The 22,017-nt window shown below is 42.0% G+C and overlaps 1 protein-coding gene across 1 annotated transcript; it reads left to right on the top strand.

The window, feature by feature from the left end:
* Positions 1 to 14,928: 14,928 nt before the first annotated feature.
* On the top strand, positions 14,929 to 16,386 carry LOC124650510 (exopolygalacturonase-like). The gene is made up of 3 exons (XM_047190022.1): positions 14,929 to 15,135; positions 15,244 to 15,540; positions 15,637 to 16,386. The coding sequence occupies exons 1-3, from the start codon at positions 14,929 to 14,931 to the stop codon at positions 16,384 to 16,386; spliced, it is 1,254 nt and encodes a 417-aa protein (XP_047045978.1).
* The last annotated feature ends 5,631 nt before the right edge of the window (positions 16,387 to 22,017 follow it).

Genomic DNA, 22,017 nt, shown 5'->3' with positions numbered 1-22,017 from the left:
TGGATGTGAGTTCTTCTTGTTATTAGCTTCCAGTAGATACCATATTTGTATTTTTGTGAGCCACATAAAGTGTTAGGTGATACGTCTCAAACATATCTATAATTCCTTATGTTCCATGCTACTTTTATGATGATACTCACATGTTTTATACACACTTTATGTCATATTTACGCATTTTCCGGCACTAACCTATTAACGAGATGCCGAAGAGCCAGTTGTTGTTTTCTGCTGTTTTTGGTTTTAGAAATCCTACAAAGGAAATATTCTCGGAATCGGACGAAATCAACGCCCAATATCTTATTTTTCCCGGAAGCTTCCAGAGCACCGAAGAGGGGCCAGAGGGGAGCCAGGGGGCCCCACCCCACAAGGCGGCGCGGCCAAGGGGGGTGCACCCCCCTATGGTATGGCTGCCCCAGGGCCCTTCCGACTCCGCCTCTTCGCCTATTTAAGCCTTCGTGACCTAAAACTTTGACACCGATTGACGAAACTCCAGAAAGACTCCAGGGATGCCGCCGCCATCGCGAAACTCCGTTTCGGGGGACAGAAGTCTCTGTTTCGGCACCCTGCCGGGACGGGGAATTGCCCCCGGAGTCATCTCCATCGACACCACCGCCATCTTCATCGTCATCGCTGTCTCCCATGATGAGGAGGGAGTAGTTCTCCCCCGAGGCTGAGGGCTCTACCGTAGCTATGTGGTTCATCTCTCTCTCCCATGTGATCTTTATGTGATCATGAGCTTTGTATCACTATTACTATGTGCTACTCTAGTGATGTTATTAACGTAGTCTATTCCTCCTTCATGATGTAATGTTGACAGTGTGTGCATCATGTAGTACTTGGCGTAGGTTATGATTGTAATCTCTTGTAGATTATGAAGTTAACTATTACTATGATAGTATCGATGCGATCTATTCCCCCTTTTATACCTATTGTTGACAGTGTGTATGCTATGTTAGTACTCGGTATAAATTGCAATGGTCTATTATGCACTCTAAGGTTACTTAAATATGAACACCGAATGTTGTGGAGCTTGTTAACTCCGACTTGAGGGAGCTCTTGTAGCCCTACACAATGAATGGTGTTTGTTATCCAACCAAAGAGTGTAGAGTAGTTTCAGTTATGTGATCAATGTTGAGAGTGTCCACTCGTGAAAGTAGGATCCCTAGGCATTATTTCCGAACATCGAATCTCCGTTTACTTAATGTTATGTTGCGTGTTTACCTGCTGCCATATTTATTTCAGATTGTTATTACCACTCATATTCATCCATATCACTTGCATCTTACTATCTCTTCACCGAACTAGTGCACCTATACATCTGACAAGTGTATTAGGTGTGTTGGGGACACAAGAGACTTCTTGTATCGTAATTGCAGGGTTGCTTGAGAGGGATATCTTTGACCTCTACCTCCCTGAGTTCGATAAACCTTGGGTGATTCACTTAAGGGAAACTTGCTGCTGTTCTACAAACCTCTGCTCTTGGAGGCCCAACACTGTTTACAGGAATAGAAGCGTGCGTAGACATCAAGTTATTTTCTCGGCGCCGTTGCCGGGAGGTAAGGTAAAAGGTATTCACATCCTCCGACTACTAAGCTATTTCCTAGCACCGTTGCCGGTGTGTGAGTGCTCGAAGCTATTTCCTTTAGATCCTGCAATTGCATCTTTTTGTTTCTTGTTTTTATTTTTCACTAGTTAGGCATAATGGAAAACAACAGTGAGCTTTTCAATCTATTTCCTGAGTTAAGACATGAATTGTTTGATGCGAAAATTAAAAAACCTATGGAACCTTATCTACATGATAGTAGCAATGTTATTAGTATGAATGCAATTACTGCTAATGCTATGGAAAAGTCTAAGCTTGGGGAAGCTAGTTTATATAAAAATAATCCTTTTTGCTCCTCAGCTTTGGAAGAAATATTTTGCTCTGATAATGCTTTATCTCCCATATGCGATAACTCTAATGATGCTTCTGATATTTTAAATCCACCTTCTGAAAGTATTCCATATAAAATACCTATGAAAATTATTGAACATGTTATGGATAACCGCTATGAAGGGGATGGAACTGTCCATCCTGGAGATCATTTACTTTTTTTGCATGAATTATGCGGGTTATTCAAGTGTGCAGGTATCTCTATGGATGAAGTTAGGAAGAAACTATTCTCTATATCGCTGTCTGGTAAAGCGGCGCATTGGTATAAATTGCTGAAAAATGGGGATTCTCTTGATTGGAACGAGATTGTGCCTCTATTTTACTCTAAATTCTATCCTCCAAGTGAAATTCACAAACACCGGAACCGCATATATAATTTCTGGCCTCATGATGGAGAGAGTAGGGGGAGATTGAAGTCTTTAATGCTCAAATGCCCCATTCATGAGCTTCCTGGTAATATCATCATTGATAATTTCTATGCAAGACTTTCTTTTCAAGATAAAACCTTGCTGGATACTACTTGTTCTGGATCATTTACACGCAATGAAGAAGAGTTTAAAAGGGACCTTCTTGTTCGGATTCAGGAGAATACTGAAGGATGGGAGAACAACAAAGGTAAAGAGTCAGGTATAAATTATGATTATGAATGCATTGAGACTTTTATGGATACTGATAAAATTCGAAATATGAGTGCTACTTATGGTCTTGACTCTCAAGTTGTTGCAAATCTTTATAAAGCTTTTGCCTCTCATTTTGAATTGCCTAGGAAGAATTTTGATAAGTATCATGAACCTTTTAAAGACGCTTGCATGAAGGATGAAATTGTTATTAATGATTGCAATAAACATGCCCAAACTTCTAAAAATACTATTTCTTATAAGCATGTTAATTTTTGTGGAATGCATAGAACTTGTGGAATTAATCAAATCGAAGATGAATATTGTATCCATCATGGGAATAAAAAAACTAGAAAGTGGTCTAGGGCTCTATATGATCTTGGTAAAAAAGTTTGTGCCCTCTATACTTTTATTTGTGAACTTTGCCATAGAGTGGGTCATTTTAATTTTCAATGCTCCTCCAATGATAATTCGAACCCCATGAGTGCTACAAATTTGTGTTGTGATGATGAAATTACTCCTAATCAGCATGATGAACTTACTTTATTTTTGTGGTGTGAAGAGTTATCGGGGAAAATCTCTTTGTTACATATGAGTGATCTTCATATCGATGATGTCCTGCATGCGTGTCTTTCTTATTGCATTAATAATTGCCATGCAAATACTTACATACAGAATATTTTAGAAGATGACACTTTACCAAAATATGATAGGACCGCTGTGTGTTTTAAACTTATTAATGAAAAGGAGGAACCCTCCCAAGTTTCTTCTATTGTTTCCGGAAATAAATCAGGTTATGTGGAGGAGCTTCTCTTCAAGCCTCTTCCTCCTAAAGAAGGGAACAAGAAGAAAGGAACGAAGAAGAAGAAGAAGAAGAGGGGGTATAAAAAGAAAGAGGTAACAGCATATCCCCGCGTGTATGAGATAACAATAGGTAACCGTAAGTATGTTGCTCCTAATGATTATTATGATAATGAATCTGAGTACAATGATCTTCCTATGCCCTTTACCTACATTAGTGATCATGATTTAGAAGAGCACACTACTTTTGATATTGAAAATCTCCGGGAAACTAATTCTGAAAATGATGATGTTAATAATTGCCATAATATTAGTATTATCCATGCTTCTTCCCATAATGATATAGAAAGCTCTAAGCTTGGGGATGAGGTGTTTGAAAATCCTTTTGCTACTGATGATTATATGTTTGATACATCTCCTTCTAGTAACAATGATGGTATGGTTACGGATGAACATACTCGTGAAAGATAACTATTCTATTTCTTATGATGACACTATGCCTCCAATCTTTGATAATTATTATAAAGAATGCTATGACATAGGTTATAATTATCCTTATGAAACTTGTCATAGTTATGATTGGATTGCCAAAAACAATTCCCTTGGTATGCAACTTGTTTACCATGTTCAAATTCTTGATAATGATCCTGCTCCAATTACTATTAATGAGAAGAATTCTTCTTATGCCAAAATTAATGATACTTTTATGCATATGAACCATGATAAGAATGTTTTAAGTGATGGTTATATTGTGGATTTCATCAATGATGCTACTGAAAGTTATTATGAGAGAGGGAAACATGGTTATATGCATCTTAATAATATTAAGTTTCCCCTCTCTATGTTGAGAATCTTGAAGTTACTCGTTTTTTATCTTCCTATGCTTGTCACTTTGTTCTACATGAATTTATTTGTGTACAAGACTCCTTTGCATAGGAAGTGGGTTAGACTTAAAAGTGTCTCATACTTGCTTTTTGATGCTCTCTTTTCTTCAACTCTTATTTCTTGCGAGTGCATCATTAAAATTGTTGAGTCCATCTTAATGGCTATAAAGAAAGCACTTCTTGGGAGATAACCCATGTCTTTATTTTGCTACTGTTTTGTTGTGTCTTGGAAGTTGTTACTACTGTAGCAACCTATCCTTATCTTTATTTTATTGCATTGTTATGCCAAGTAAAGTCTTTGATAGTAAGGTTGATACTAGATTTGGATTACTGCGCAGAAACAGATTTCTTGCTGTCACGAAATTGAGCATCCTCTTCTATAGATAATTTAGAAAAATCTGCCAATTTACGTGCGTGATCCTCAGATATGTACGCAAATTTCATTCAATTTGAGAATTTTCATCTGAGCAAGTTAAGTGCCTCTAAAAAATTCTTCTTTACGGACTGTTCTATTTTGACAGATTCTGCCTTTTATTTCGCATTGCCTCTTTTGCTATGTTGGATGGATTTCTTTGTTCCATTAACTTTCAGTAGCTTTGTGCAATGTCCAGAAGTGTTAAGAATGATTATGTCACCTCTGAATATATGAATTTTTGATTATGCACTAACCCTCTAATGAGTTTGTTTTGAGTTTTGTGTGGAGGAAGTTTTCAAGGGTCAAGAGAGGAGGATGATACAATATGATCAAGAAGAGTGAAAAGTCTAAGCTTGGGGATGCCCCCGTGGTTCATCCCTGCATATTTTAAGAAGACTCAAGCATCTAAGCTTGGGGATGCCCAAGGCATCCCCTTCTTCATCGACAACTTATTAGGTCACCTCTAGTGAAACTATATTTTTATTCCGTCACATCTTATGTGCTTTACTTGGAGCGTCTGTGTGCTTTTATTTTCGTTTTGTTATTTTCATTCTCTGAATAAATGCTTATGTGGGAGAGAGACACGCTCCGCTTTTTCATTTGAACACTTGTGTTCTTAGTTTTACTTTTAATGTTCATGGCGAAGGTTGAAACTGCTTCGTTCATTGTTATATGGTTGGAAACAGAAAATGCTACATGTGGTAATTGGTATAATGTCTTGAATAATTTGATACTTGGCAATTGTTGTGCTCATATAGATCATGTTTAAGCTCTTGCATCGTGTACTTTGCACATATTAATGAAGAACTACATAGAGCTTGTTGAAATTTGGTTTGCATGATTGGTCTCTCTAAGTCTAGATATTTTCTGGTGAAGTGTTTGAACAACAAGGAAGACAACGTAGAGTCTTATAATGCTTGCAATATGTTCTTATGTAAGTTTTGCTGTACCGGTTATACTTGAGTTTGCTTCAAACAACCTTGCTAGCCTAAGCCTTGTATTGAGAGGGATTACTTCTCGTGCATCCAAAATCCTTGAGCCAAAAACTATGCCATTTGTGTCCACCATACCTACCTACTACATGGTATTTTTCTGCCATTCCAAAGTAAATTGCTTGAGTGCTACCTTTAAAATTCCATTCTTTGTCTTTGCAATACATAGCTCATGGGAAAATAGCCTTAAAAACTATTGTGGTGAAGAATATGTGGCTATGTATCTTATTTCTTATAAGTTGCCTGTTGAGCGGTAACCATGCTTCTGGTGACGCCACCAACTATTACACCTTTGTTGAATATCACGTGAGTTGCTATGCATGTTCGTCTTGTCTGAAGTAAGGGTGATTTATCATGATCAAATGGTTTGAGTATGCATATTGTTAGAGAAGAACATTGGGCCGCTAACTAAAGCCATGATCCATGGTGGAAGTTTCAGTTTGGACATCAATCCTCAATCTCTTATGAGAATATTATCTGTTGTTGAATGCTTAAGCATTAAAGAGGAGTCCATTATCTGTTGTCTATGTTGTCCCGGTATGGATGTCTAAGTTGAGAATAATCAAAAACGAGAAATCAAATACGATCTTTCTCCTTAGACCTTTGTACAGGCGGCATAGAGGTACCCCTTTGTGACACTTGGTGGAAACATATGTTATGCAATGATAATCCATGTAAATCCAAGCTAATTAGGACAAGGTGCGAGCACTATTGGTAATCTATGCATGAGGCTTGCAACTTATAAGATGTCTTATACATAATACATATGATTTATTACTACCGTTGACAAAATTGTTTCTATGTTTTCAAAATAAAAGCTCTAGCACAAATATAGCAATCCATGCTTCCCTCTTCGAAGGGCCATTCTTTTACTTTATGTTGAGTCAGTTTACCTACTTCTTTCTATCTTAGAAGCAAACACTTGTGTCAACTGTGTGCATTGATTATTACATGTTTACCTATTGCACTTGTTATATTGCTTTATGATGAAAATTATCCATGAGATATGCATGTTGAAAGTTGAAAGCAACTGCTGAAACTTATATCTTCCTTTGTGTTTTTTCAATGCCTTTACTTTGAATTTATTGATTTATGAGTTAAGTCTTATGCAAGTCTTATTGATGCTTGTCTTGAAAGTATTATTCATGAAAAGTCTTTGCTATATGATTCAGTTGTTTATTCATTGTCTTTACCATTGCTTCGAATCGCTGCATTCATCTCATATGCTTTACAATAGTATTGATCAAGATTATGATAGCATGTCACTTCAGAAATTATCCTTGTTATCGTTTACCTACTCGAGGGCGAGTAGGAACTAAGCTTGGGGATGCTTGATACGTCTCAAACATATCTATAATTTCTTATGTTCCATGCTACTTTTATGATGATACTCACATGTTTTATACACACTTTATGTCATATTTACGCATTTTCCGGCACTAACCTATTAACGAGATGCCGAAGAACCAGTTGCTGTTTTCTGCTATTTTTGGTTTCAGAAATCCTACAAAGGAAATATTCTCGGAATCGGACGAAATCAACGCCCAATATCTTATTTTTCCCGGAAGCTTCCAGAGCACCGAAGAGGGGCCAGAGGGGAGCCAGGGGCCCCCACCCCACAAGGCGGCGCGGCCAAGGGGGGGGCGCCCCCTATGGTCTGGCTGCCCCAGGGCCCTTCCGACTCCGACTCTTCGCATATTTAAGCCTTCGTGACCTAAAACTTCGACACCGATTGACGAAACTCCAGAAAGACTCCAGGGACGCCGCCGCCATCGCGAAACTCCGTTTCGGGGGACAGAAGTCTCTGTTTCGGCACCCTGCCGGGACGGGGAATTGCCCCCGGAGTCATCTCCATCGACACCACCGTCATCTTCATCGCCATCGCTATCTCCCATGATGAGGAGGGAGTAGTTCTCCCCCGAGGCTGAGGGCTCTACCGTAGCTATGTGGTTCATCTCTCTCTCCCATGTGATCTTTATGTGATCATGAGCTTTGTATCACTATTACTATGTGCTACTCTAGTGATGTTATTAAAGTAGTCTATTCCTCCTTCATGATGTAATGTTGACAATGTGTGCATCATGGTGTAGGTTATGATTGTAATCTCTTGTAGATTATGAAGTTAACTATTACTATGATAGTATCGATGCGATCTATTCCCCCTTTCATAGCTATTGTTGACAGTGTGTATGCTATGTTAGTACTCGGTCTAAATTGCAATGGTCTATTATGCACTCTAAGGTTACTAAAATATGAACACCGAATGTTGTGGAGCTTGTTAACTCCGGCTTGAGGGAGCTCTTGTAGCCCTACACAATGAATGGTGTTTGTTATCCAACAAGAGAGTGTAGAGTAGTTTCAGTTATGTGATCAATGTTGAGAGTGTCCACTAGTGAAAGTAGGATCCCTAGGCCTTATTTCCGAACATCGAATCTCCGTTTACTTAATGTTTTGTTGCATGTTTACTTGCTGCCATATTTATTTCAGATTGTTATTACCACTCATATTCATCCATATCACTTGCATCTTACTATCTCTTCGCCGAACTAGTGCACCTATACATCTGACAAATGTATTAGGTGTGTTGGGGACACAAGAGACTTCTTGTATCGTAATTGCAGGGTTGCTTGAGAGGGATATCTTTGACCTCTACCTCCCTGAGTTCGATAAAACTTGGGTGATTCACTTAAGGGAAACTTGTTGCTGTTCTACAAACCTCTGCTCTTGAAGGCCCAACACTGTCTACAGGAATAGAAGCGTGCGTAGACATCATTAGGTCATAGTAATTAGCTCCCAAGCCATTTCTGGTTTTACGCAATCTTATCTCCTGTTTTAAAAACCAAAATTGAGTGAATCCAATTTCTCTAGCTTTATAAAATAAATCTTTACTCTCTGTGATTTTGCCAAAATTTTGTGTGCTTTGTTCTAGAGCAGCTTGATAATTTTGTATGGCTGCTTATTTCACCCCTAGGGAAATTGAGTTGTTTTGTTTAAATGTTTTATAATGAACTTTGGCACCAGACCCTACTGGTGGTTTCCAAAAGTCATTAGCCTCCTGAGCTTGTGTACATTACGTTTTGATGAGAGGCAGAACCCTTTTTAGCAAACAAATGTTTTGTTAAGGTCTTTTCTAGTGACAATAGAAATAGTACTTTTATAAATAAAATAACCATTCTTTCCTTAGGTGTTGTTTGTTTGAAATGTTAAGTGTCCCTGATTGAGTGGTTTTCTACTAGTTAGATGTGTGTGGTTGATGTTATGGCTATGTATTGATTGTTCGTCTTTTATTTTACGACGTTAGAATGCGATTACTATCGGAGAAGAAGGAGAGAATCTTGGTGAGGATTTCGAAGAGGAAGGAAGAGCAGATGGTTCGTGAAAATGTAGTCCGGGGACAAATAGCCAACAAAGGCAAGCCACCTCTTGATGCATATCTTATCCTAATGCATTACTACAAGTTTTATAAATTGCATGAATTTTATTTATTTATGTGAGTGGTCTTGCCACTCAGAGTTTTACTATTCCACCCTTATGGGTGCGGCCCTCGTTGATACCTACTGAACCAATACATGTTAGTGATATGGTGCTTAACACCTTATCTTTCTCGTCGCTGCTTTTCAAGAAAAGCTAGAGGTTGGGAGTCCTTTTGAAAAAGGTTTTTGAAAAAGTTTTAAGAAAGGAAATTCTTTGAAAACCTTGGAATGGGGTAGCCCTGCCCAAGTGTGAGTTTATGAAAAGGGAAAAAGTTTTTTGGAAGAAAATTGCTGGAGGAAAGTGGAGAAGAAAAATTGTTTTCGAAAAACTTTGGTGATTGAGTACCTAACCGGACCTAGCTAGTACAACCACATTACCGTCAAGTGGGACGGGGAGTAGGATAGTAGTTTCTCCCGCCTTAGTTTGGGTCCTGCAAGTGTAAAGGGTAATCCGAGCATGGACACCTATCGACCGTCGCCTTCCCAGTGTCATGGGGACGCCTTTCATTCTCGTAGAGATGGCAGGGGTACAACCTAAGAGCCCCCATTAAAAGATTCCCCGCATTGGTTGCGGCATTCTGGAGATTCGAGTTGGCCGAGGACTTTGCAACTCCTGGGTAAACGGCCCCTCGAACTCTGTTGTTGGGAGGTACAACTCTGGGCGGCATGTCTTAGGCTAAGGCGAGCAAGAGAAAAATTGTGATTGGTTATCCGAGCCTTGCGTTTTGACGCTTGGTGAACCAGGGATGATCCCGGTGGATTTATCGGATCTTGTGGGGAAAGTGTACAACATCTGTAGAGTGTAAAACTATTCGAATATCGATGTCCACGGTTATGGACATGGGAAAGGCTGTTGCTTGGCATTAAAGGAAGTTTTGGTTTATAAAAGTGTTTGGAAAAGTATACCGATGGGACTGGTGGAAAAGTACCTAGGAGGTACGGTGAAAAGTTGTCAAGAGATGTTTTGGCCATACTGAGATGACCAGCAGGGAAAATGGGTCACCCTTACCTATTAGTCTTCAAATGAAACTTGTTTTTCAACAAAGATATAGAGATGTCATATTCTTGAGAGAAACTATCTCTCACTCCTTGTAACCCTAAAATAGTGCCTGCTCCTTGCTACTGCCAAATATGCATATCCTTTGGTTCTCTCTAAGGTGGTTTGCGAGTACATTTATAATGTACTAATGGCTTTGTCCCTGGCTATTTACTTTGCCAGACTTGGTGGAGCTCGAAAGATGAAGGAGGAGTTGATGACGCCTATCCGAGCTAGGAACGTCTTTCCAGTCAGTTGCATGTAGGATTATGGCATGAATTGGGCCATGCGAACGCTTTCATCTGAAGTATTTATGTTGTATGGTTGATGATCTCCTACCATGGCGGCTCTTATGTAAGTGTTGGTCATGTGACCTGTTGTAATCTTTTTATTCAGTACTATAATGGATGATGCAATTTGATACTAGTTCGGTTATACTTTCATGGCACACTGATCATGGGATCGTGAATGCATATGCATAACAGATATTTTGGATAGCTAGTCCGGGGCCCCACACCTAATTTGTGCATAATTGTTTGTATTGAAACTACACGCAAAAAAGGCAGCCATTGAGAAATCTAACGGCCACTGATCCATATGAGCAGGAAGTATAGGGCTAGGGCTTGCATGAGATTTTGAACATGGCAAATCAAGGCTACTGTCTCTCTCATCTACAAATTCCACTGCTTAATTTTTCGAGGGACAAATTCCACTGCTTAATTTTTTTGAGGGACAAATTCCACTGCTTAATGGTTACGAGTACATTAAAACATCACCACAAAAAAGAGAGTACATTTAGAACAAATTGGGCAGAACCTAAAATCAATCTACAAATATTTCATCCGTCCATGATTACAATGACACAACGTTTTTTGTGAGAAATTTTGACCAATTATTTAGTCAAGCAAATGTATGTTATATGTCAACAAAAAATATACCCATTGGAAAGTTCATTGAAATTGAAATGTGCATCCGTTGATATATTTCTGAATGATAGGTAGCTAATATTTTATTGATCCAAATATTAGTTAACATATGCCTAAAAACAAAGTGGGCTTGTATTCTAGGATGGCCTTGGCAGAAAAAGATTGCACCCAGCCTCCCTCCCCCTTCATTAACCACATCCCCGATAGGCCTAAATATTTCACCTCCTGGCCTCTTTTAACATCAGAAGAACTTCTAATGGGCCTTTTTGCCCGTGCACTTTCAGCTCCTTTCGAAATTAAACAAGGTGATCTTATGATTCGCCAAAAAAAACACGAAGATTCTACATATAAGTTGTTGTATTTCTTTTGTATTCTCTGTAGACATTATTGAAAACTGCGCATATATACCGAATGTGATAAATCATTGGCAGAGAGACAGATAAAACAAATGCAATTATCATGCAATATCACAGGTAAAAAATAATTGATATATCACACCTTCCTTGTAGTATATTGAGACTGACATGTGGGAACCATAAGCCAACGACATCCCTCAAAGTTTAAAAGGTAAATTCAAATGGAAGGGATCAAAAAAGGAAAGTATCTGCAATATCTCCGGTTAAAAAATAATAGAGATACCACACGCTTCTTGTACATAGAGGCTGAAATCGGGGACCCATTAGCCAACAGTGGAAAAAAAATCCAGGAAAGGAAACAATTATCGTTCAGAGAGGATGACATGTGGGACCCATTTAGCAGCAGCGTCCTCAAGGTTAATAAGACGGCAGGGGATCCATAGAAAACAAAGTAGCCAGAAATCACGGGTGAAAAAATCCAAGAAATTAAAGGTTTATCGTTCAGAGAGGATGACATGTGGGACCCATGAGCCAGCAGCGTCCTCGATGTTTCAAAGGTAATTCACATTTTATTGTTCATAGAGGCTGACATGTGGGACCCATGATCCAGCAGCATCCTCAATGTTTCAAATGAGGCATGAGATCGAAAGAAAAAGAAAAGTGACCAAATATCAGGTGCCACAAATAATCCAAGAAAACAAACTTTTATTGTACATAGAGGATGACATATGGGTCCTATTTTGCAGGAGCGGTCTCAACGTTTCAAAGGTGGCAGGGGATTGAAAGAAAAAGGCAAATAGCCCAACATTAGGGGTCAAAAATAAATCCAAGAAAGGAAAGGCTTTTGTTCATAAAGGTTCACATGTCGAACCCATGATCTAGCAGTGTCCTCAACGTTTCAAAGGCGGCAGGGGATCAGAAAAAAGGCAAATAGCTAGAAATTGGTGATCAAAATAAATACAACAAAGAAAAGTTTTATTGTTCATAGAGGCTGACATGTGGGACCCATGAGGCAGCAGCATCCTCAGTGTTTTCAAGGCGGCATGGGATCAAAAGAAAAAAGGAAATAGCCTGAAATTAGGGGTCAAAAATAAATCCATCAAAAGAAACTTTTGTTGTTCATAGAGGATGCCATGTGGGTCAGATCTGCCAGTAGCATCCTCATCGTTTCAAAGGAGGCAGGGGATCAAAAGAAAAAAGGAAAATAGTCATAAATTAGGGCTCAAATATAAATCCAACAAAGGAAAAGTTTATTGTCGAGAGAGGCCGACATGTGGGACCCATGAGCCAGCAGCGTCCTCAACGTTTCAAAGGCGGAATGAGATCAAAAGAAAAAGGAAAATGACAAAATATCAGGACTCTGGAGCAAAAAATAACTCCAAGAAAGGAAATGTTTATTGTTCATAGAGGATGACATGCGGGTCCCATTTTGCAGCAGCGGTCACAACGTTTCAAAGGTGGCGCGGAATCAAAAGAAAAAGCCTAGTGACCAAAACACCTTAGATGGACGCCTCTGCCACCGTCGGGGACCTGGCCACTTGGGTCAGCAAAGACGCAAGGTGTTGCGCCGAGGTAGTAGAAGGTCCTCACACCTTGTAAGAAGAAGAAGCTCGAAACAAGGTTGTGGAGCACAGAGAGGTCTAGGGGCCTCTCCTTCCTCGTCTCCTCGCGAATAACCATTCACATAGGAGTAATAACAAAGAGTTAACTTCCAGGCACCAACGACACGGTTCCATCTCAAAAAACAAAAGAAAAAATGGCGCAAATATATCAAGGAAACGGTCGTTTGCGCCCTCGAGTGAAGGCCATGGGCTGTCCTATCTTGTTCCCTCCAGTCTTATTCTCTCCCTCCCTCATTTCTCTTCTCTATTTCCTCTTCGGTGCAGGAAAAAAGACCTAAGCTACCCAAAAAAAACTCCATTTTACGGGTGCAACGTGCGACCTAAGTATGAGTCGTTTTTAGATGGATTTGTTAATTTTTTTATAGAGAGGCCGACATGAGCCAAGCTCAAATGGGTAGAAAGCCAAGCAAACGTATACTTGGCCTAATTTTTTATTAACGATTCTTCTCCGAAACCTCATTTGGAATTTGGCTCAAACTTCTGGCTCCTAGGTGGAAACAGTTTGGGCTTTGTTTGGGGTGCTACACTCCAAGTGTTTTTTTTTTTGCCCAGAAACTTATGCATTGTACTAGTTTATTTACATATAGTTTAAATTTGAAATTAATCGTCTAAAGGTCGAAAATAAATCCACATATATGTATGCATATCGAGATAAATAGTCTGCACACCTTGGATTTGGCCATTCTTAAAAGTCTACCGCCTATGAAAATTTAAGTGCTGGCTATTACTTGTCTGGTATTTTTACAATGAACCACATGGCATGCATGTGATATGGCTCCATGCGCCTAGGTTTCACTTTTTTATTTTTTTAACATCAGTTGTTTGGTTTTAAATTTGGCTCGAACTTCTCGGATATGCGCCATTTGTTGTACTAGGTGGCCGCAAAATCCATGTTTGGGCATTGTTAATTTGTTGGTACCAAACTCGAGGTACTTTTTAACGATTTTAAAAAATGTAGTTTATGTACTAGGTGGACGATAAAACCATGTTTGGTTATTGTTTGGGTTACCTCACTCCAAGTATTTTTTTTCTAAAACTTTATAATTTTTGTTAATGTTTGTGCAATTCAAATTTTAAATTAATAGGCTCAATCTCGAATATACATACACACTATTAATCTGCACACCTAAGATTTGTGGCCATCCTATAAGGTCGATCTACCGCATTAGTCGTACTAGCTAGCTAGCTACGTGTGGCCACATAACCCATGTTTGGGTATTGCTAATTTCGGGGTGCCACACTTGCAGGTACCTCCCCAACTAATATTTCTATAAACATATGAATTGTAGTTTAATTATGTACATAAAGTTCAAAGTTGAATTTAGTAGTTTAGAGCTCTAAATTTGATCCATGTATAATTGCACCTCGAGATAATTATGTATCCCGCACTTTTGTTTTGTCCATCCTAAAAGTCTATCTCGTGATTTGTGAAAATCGTAGTGATGGCAGTCTGCAATTAATAGCCTGTTTTTGGTAGCCTCTTACATAAAAACATACAGTTTTTGCCATCTACATGCGCAAATAAAAAAGAAATACAATATCACTTTTGGAATGCAGAGAAGAAGTTGGCAAAGTTGTAGGTGGCCATGAAAGATGCACATCGATATGTGCTAAAGATAGGCTCATATAAAGCAAGTTTGCTATGGATACATTATTTTCTTTGACACATGGGTATTTTTAGCTAGTGACTATAAATCTAACTGTAAAAACAGGAGGAGAGGGTGCCCGCTCAACCATACCCTAAAAATAGAAAAACAAGGACCGACATGCCTTGAACGTAGCGATCGGGCCACCCATATGCATCAGCATATCTTTTGGAACATCTCCGATCGATGTCTGCAGCTGCCGAGCAGAAGTGCTAGCTAGGATGATAATGGCTTTCGGCAAAAATGCCAGAAGGGTGTTGCTGGTCCTGATGGTCATGTGCGCCACAAGCACGGCAAAAAGGCCTGCAGCCAAGGAGGGCGCTGCTCCTGCCCCCGCACCCGAAGCCGGCGCATCGGAGGCGTCCGGGGCCACAGGGATCTTCGACATAACCAATGTCGGCGCGACCAGCGATGGCAAGACGGACTGTTCAAAGGTAATTAGTCGTGAAGCAAGTCTGGAACGCAATCAGGCAATGTTCTGGTCTATATAAGCTCTCGCTGACGAACAACGATCTGGAACGATCACTCCATTATGTGTTCAGGAACTCCAGGAGGCGTGGAAGTCGGCGTGCGGGGCGGCCGGGCAGGCCACAGTCCTCATTCCAAAGGGAGAATTTCTGGCTGGCCCTCTCAACTTCAGCGGGCCGTGCAAGGGCGACGTAACCATCCATATCGACGGCACCCTGTTAGGAACCAACGACCTACCCAAGTACAATGGTGGCAGCTGGATCAACATCCTTAAGGTCAATAACCTTGTCATCACCGGCTCTGGCACGATCGACGGTCAAGGCGCCAATGTCTATACAAAGGACCCTGCAGAGGCTAAGGCCTTTCCAAACGTATGTGAATTTAATTCATACACGAATAACCAATACTTGGTCGATATATATTTAGCTTGTACTGATATCTGTACGGCCCATGTGTGGTTTAATTAGTCGTTGGTGCTAGACTTCGTGAAGAATGGGACTGTCTCTGGAATCACGCTGCTGAATTCCAAGTTCTTCCACATGAATATCTACATGTCAGAGGACGTGAAGATCGAGAATCTGACCATCACCGCACCTGGGGACAGCCCCAACACCGATGGCATCCACATCGGCGACTCCACTAACATCAATGTGACGGACACCACCATCGGTACCGGAGACGACTGCATCTCCATCGGAGGCGGAAGTTCCCACATCATCGTCACGGGCGTCACCTGTGGGCCGGGGCAAGGGATCAGCGTGGGCTGCCTCGGCAGGTACAAGGACGAGAAGGACGTTAGCGATGTGACGGTCAAGGACTGCGTGCTCAGGAGCAGCACCAACGGCGTCCGCGTCAAGACCTACGAGAACGCGGTGAAGTCTATCACGGCGTCCAAGCTGACGTTCGAGAACATCAAGATGGAGGACGTGGCCAACCCCATCATCATCGACCAAAACTACTGCCCCGAGAAGGTATGCACCGCGAAGAGCAAATCCGCGGTCACAGTCAAGGACGTCATCTTCCGAAACATCACCGGCACGTCGTCCACGCCGGCGGCTGTCAGCCTGCTATGCTCTGACAAGCAGCCGTGTAGCGGAGTGGAGCTAATCGACGTCAATGTGGAGTACAGCGGGGAAAACAACAAGACCATCGGGGTGTGCAACAACGCCAAGGGCACTGCAAAGGACACACTCCAGGCCCTCGCCTGCCTCGCCTGATTATGCCATTCCTTCCATGCAGAGCTCTCTAGTATAGAAAAACCAGACCGATCACCCATCTGTTTAATTCCTTAGATTGATCGATCGTTTGCATGCATATATGTTACTATCTTAACTAAACGGAGCTTGAATCACTACTACAGATCCTGCCTTTTAAAGCTCCCGTGTGCCACGCGAAAGAGCGTTGACCACCGAAAAAACATGTCTTCTGCCTAGACATTGCACACGAAAAAAGATTCGAACCATGTCAGCCATTAATCCCGGTTGCAACCGGGATTAAATATGCGCGACTAAAGTCCCCCCTTTAGTCGCGGTTGCTTACGAACCGCGATTAAAGGCCCGTTCACGTGGCCGCCAGCAGTCCGTCGGGGCGGAGGATCTTTAGTCGCGGTTCTCCTGGCCAACCGCGACTAAAGGCCCACCACCTAAATCTGGTTTCTTTTTAATTTGTATTGTTTTATTTCTTTTATATTTTATTTTGTGTTTTATTTTAATTTTGAAGAAATTTCAGTACACATATTCTATGGTACTATATACATGCATATGAATGTACAATTTAAAACAAATTTGAAATTAGAACCAAGAAGAATTCAAGAGGAATATACAATATATATTCAATATCGGATGACCATATACTATTTTGAACAAGTTTCCATACATAATTTACGGCATCAGAAGTTCTACGTCCTCGTAATAGTGTTCTCCTTTAGGATGGAGGACTTCTCTCATCAAAAATCCTGCTAGTTCCTTTTGAATTGATCGGAAGCGAGCTTCTGCACTAAGCGTCTTCCAGAAGTTATTCCTCTTGACGTTGTTATCCGACGGCTTCCGCTCAGAGGTGTATCTCCGGATCAACTCACAAACATAGTATCCACATAGATTGGTCTCCGGTGGCTGAATATCTCCAGTCAGTGACCTTCTAAAGTCTAGCTCTTTTTAAAATTCACCGACCATTTCATCTGTGAACCGTCTCCAAAGTCTACGAGGCAAAGAAAATTAAATGAACAAGAGAGTTATTAGTTACTTGATATTAGGAAATGAACGAAAGAGGCCGATCGATATAGAGCGCAAATGAATGAAAATAATTACTTTTGCAGCATTCTTCTCATGTTGACCCAAAGCTTTGGATCCATATTCAGAGAGTCCAGGATGAGAACTCTGGAGGTGTGAAATTGAATTACTAGCGAACGTGAATCCGAAGTATGGAACTCTCGATGGACATCGAGTACATGCAGACTAGCATACCATGCATGAACCTCATCGATTAAATAGAATTTCACTTTTGAGTTGCTGCTTTGTAAGAAAAAGCCACAGGTCTTGCTCCACATCGGCGGGGTGTTTTTCTAACACATATCCGTCAACGATTTGTGGGTCAATGAACCCAACATCATGGATGTTCCTTATTCTGCATTCGCTAATCTTCATTCTGCATAATAGCGTACACAACAATATAGTTAGAACAATATATATATATATATATATATATATATATATATATATATATATATATAGTGCAGGCAATGAACGAGATGAGGTAGAAATAAATCACTTACAGAACGTAGCAACTGATGATAGATTTGTCGAGCTCGCGCAGATTGAACAACTGGAACAATTCACTCATATGAATTGTTACGCAGTAATGTTTAAAGTGATGCTCATGTTTAACTTCCGCATAAATATATTCTTTGCCGGCGTTAGTTTTTATGTAACCCTTGTACCAACGTAGCAGATTGTTCATTTGTGCTGGTAGATCCTCTTCCTACGCAGGCTCGACGAGAGGCCCATTCGGTACATATGTAATTGCTACCTCACTTATTGGCGCCTCCTCAAGGCCTAACATTGCACGAAGAGTCATACCGATTTGGGTCGCTTGTTCTCTGGCACCCGTTACAGTCATTCCCTGTGCTGCCGCAGCTGCTATGATTGTGGGGTCCATTAATTCAGCATCCGGGCCGGCGGCTTTCACTATGAGCGGGGGGATCGATTGTTTACTTTGTTCCCCGAGCTGGGCAACTCGTTTCCCGCTTTTTTTAGTTTCTAATTTTTTCTCGGCCTCCTCCAAGGCTTTCTTCTCCTGCTTCTCCGCCAAGTCTTTCTTCTCCTTCAACATGAGTGCTTGCCTACGAAGTTCACGTGCATAGTCGTCAGGCATATTCTTCTCGGCTTGGGACGGTGTGCTCAAAAATGACTTAACCCACTTCTTTTCTTTCTCAGAAAATACTGGCTTGGGATCAGGCTCTCTTTTTGCCTTCATATACACCTTCCATTTCTCATGCTGAGCAGCCGCGGCCGCGTCGACTTCCTCGGCACTACGTTCCCAAGGCCTTGTGGGGAGAGGCTTCAGTGATGGCTCCGGTACCTTTTTGGTTTTAGGTACATAAGGGTCCGGATTAATAATCCAGGACTGCTTCCGCTTCTTCGCCGGAGGTGGATTGGGGGGTGGCGTCGGCTTACCCGCCGGAGGCGGACTGGGGGGGGCGGCGTCTTCTTACCCGCCGGAGGTGGATTGGGGGGCGACGTCGGCTGACGTGAAGGAGGTGTAGGTGAACCACCACCACCACCGCCGCTACCGCCACCGCCACCGCCACCACCACCACCACCGGAGGGGGGTGGAATTGTTGGCCTTGGCGCCTCGCCTGGAAACACTATGTACTTCTTTTGCCATAGAATGAACTGGCGCTTGACATCTCCAAGTCTTCTCTCCCCTTCGGGTGTAGCATAGTCAATCTCCAGGTCCTCAAACCCTTGGACTATGTCCTCCACCGTGACACGAGCATAGCCATCTTGAATGGGGTTGTTGTGGTGGAGTGCTCCCGGTTTACATGGTAAAGCACTGCCAGTGGCTACCTTCATGGAAATGTTCCCCATTGGATAATGCAGATGACATTCTTTCATCTCCTTTACATCGTCCACGGGGTAGCGAGGAGGCTCCGGTGCAGTAATATCGATCGTCGGTGCATTAGCACCAGCCGGCGGGGCCTCCGTGGAAGCCACGCTGCTTCTCCGCTGCTGGCTTCCGAGATCCGCTGGATGATCTTCATGCGTCCCAGCTGCCGATCTTTCTTGTACTAGTATATTCAGGGTTTTCTTCATCTCATCGAATTCCGATGCCAACCGAGCCACAACATCTGCATCCCGATCCGCCTTTCTCTTACGGCTTCTGTAACTGTAGGGGTCATTTTCCTGGGAAAACCCTACTTTCCACGGAATGGCACCCTTGCCTCGTACTGTAGGGATACGTTGCATAGAAAACAAAAAATTTCCTACCGCGAGAACGCAATCCAAGCCAAGATGCAATCTAGAAGATGGGAGCAACGAGGGGATGAACGAGACTAACCCTTGAAGATTTCCAAATCCTACAAGAGGAGGCTCTCGTTGCTGCGGTAGACGATCACTTGCCGCTTTCAAAAGCGCGTAGAAGATCTTGACGGTGCCACAATCGGGAAGCACCTCCGTACTCGGTCACACGTTCGGTGTTGATGAAGACGACGTCCTTCTCCCCGTTCCAGCGGGCAGCAGAAGTAGTAGATCCTCCTCGGAATCCCGGCAGCACGACGGCGTGGTGGCGGTGGTGGTGGAGAACTCCGGCAGGGCTTCGCCTATGCGCTGCGGGAGTTGTATGTGGAGGAGGGGAGGCTAGGGTTTGAGGAGAGGGGGCTATGGGCGCCGGCCTCAAGGGGGCAGGGGTGATGCGGCCAAGCCTTGGGCAGCCCCCTCCCTCTCCTCCTCATTATATAGGTGGAACCCCAAGGGTTTGCCCAAAGTCTTCGAATAAGACCCCAACAGAAAAACTGCCTTATGGACGAAACCTAGAGGGACAGGGACTCTCCCCTTTCCCCTTTTCTTGGCTGGCCAAGGAGGTGGAGTCCACCATGGACTCCACCCTCCCACTTGGTTGGCTGGTTAGGGTTTGTGGAGTCCCTCCGGGAATCCTCCTTCCATAGTGATTTATTCCGGATAATTCTAGAAACCACCTTCCATAAATTCAACGGATCATTTCCAAACTTGGAAAGTGACTTCCTATATATGAATCTTATTCTCCGGACCATTCCGGAACTCCTCGTGATGTCCTGGATCCCATCCGAGACTCTGAACAAAACTTCGAACTCCATTCCACATTCCATTTCTACTTAAACGACATCAAACCTTAAGTGTGTCACCCTACGGTTCGCGAACTATGTAGACATGGTTGAGACTTCTCTCCGAACAATAACCAATAGCGTGATCTGTAGATCCATAATGGCTCCCACATATTCAAATATGACTTTAGTGATCGACTGAACCATTTACATACGATACCGATTCCCTTTGTCACGCGATATTTTACTTGTCCGAGGTTTGATCATCGGTATCTCTATACCTTGTTCAACCTCGTCTCATGACAAGTACTCTTTACTCGTACCGTGGTATGTGGTATCTTATGAACCATTCATATGCTTGCAAGCTATTAGACGACATTCCACCGAGAGGGCCCAGAGTATATCTATCCGTCATCGGGATGGACAAATCCCACCGTTGATCCATATGCCTCAACTCATACTTTCCGGATACTTAATCCCACCTTTATAACCACCCATTTACGCAGTGGCGTTTGATGTAATCAAAGTACCTTTCCAGTATAAGTGATTTACATGATCTCATGGTCATAAGGACTAGGTAACTATGTATCGAAAGCTTATAGCAAATAACTTAATGATGTGATCTTATGCTACGCTTAATTGGGTGTGTCCATTACATCATTCATATAATGACATAACCTTGTTATTAATAACATCCAATGTTCATGATCACGAAACCATGATCATCTATTAATCAACAAGCTAGTTATACAAGAGGCTTACTAGGGACGCCTTGTTGTTCACATAACACACATGTATCAATATTTCGGTTAATACAATTATAGCATGGTATGTAAACATTATCATAAACACAAAGATATATTATAATAACCATTTTATTATTGCCTCTTGGGCATATCTCCAACACGTACACGTCCTCCGTGTTCAGTATTCCCGAGGGCTTTTGTCAGCGTGTCATTCTCTCTGTTGAACTTGATCTTCCCCTCTTGAGCATCCCTCATTGCGTCAATAAGGGCTTGGGTGTGTTTAAACATTGTCTGTCGGTGAACACACTCCCCTGTCACCGGGTCTAGCGTTCCCCCATGCCCGTACCACCAGCTTTTGGCCCTTGGGTCCCATCCCTCTATACCTAGAGGGATTCCTTGCGCCCTCAGGTCATCCTCCATCTTCTGCCACTTAGGCTCCGAAAGGCGGTATCCTCCTGGCCCCATAATATGATTGTACACTTTCTTAGCCGCATTTGCCTTATTTTTTCCGATATGGCTTTGAATTGATCTGATTGCTTTTGCCTCAAAAATTCGGGCCAATCATCTTTCAGCTTCTCATACTGTCCCTTGAAATCCGGAGTCTTCCCCTGCTCGACATATTTAGCCGCTAAATTTTTCTTGTAGTTCCGGAATGCTTCGGCCATCTTCTGAAAAGCGAACTCTTTGACTAGCCTCCTCCTCTTTCGTCCCTCCGGATTCTCGTTACCAAATTCATCTTTTTTGTTGTATTCCGGAGGTAGAATGAAATGCTCCAAAAGCTTTCTCCAGCATTCCTTTTTCGTTCT

The sequence above is a fragment of the Lolium rigidum genome, chromosome 4 (assembly GCF_022539505.1).
Source record: "Lolium rigidum isolate FL_2022 chromosome 4, APGP_CSIRO_Lrig_0.1, whole genome shotgun sequence".
Lineage (NCBI taxonomy): Eukaryota > Viridiplantae > Streptophyta > Magnoliopsida > Poales > Poaceae > Lolium > Lolium rigidum.
This window is presented reverse-complemented; position numbering and strand designations above follow the sequence as displayed.

What these genes read in the sequence shown, in the direction of transcription:
- LOC124650510 (XM_047190022.1), top strand. Translation starts at nt 14,929, where the DNA reads ATGGCTTTCGGCAAAAATGCCAGAAGGGTGTTGCTGGTCCTGATGGTC. An exon ending in GCAAGACGGACTGTTCAAAG is followed by an intron (nt 15,136 to 15,243) that starts GTAATTAGTCGT and finishes TTATGTGTTCAG; the next exon opens with GAACTCCAGGAGGCGTGGAA. An exon ending in AGGCTAAGGCCTTTCCAAAC is followed by an intron (nt 15,541 to 15,636) that starts GTATGTGAATTT and finishes TGGTTTAATTAG; the next exon opens with TCGTTGGTGCTAGACTTCGT.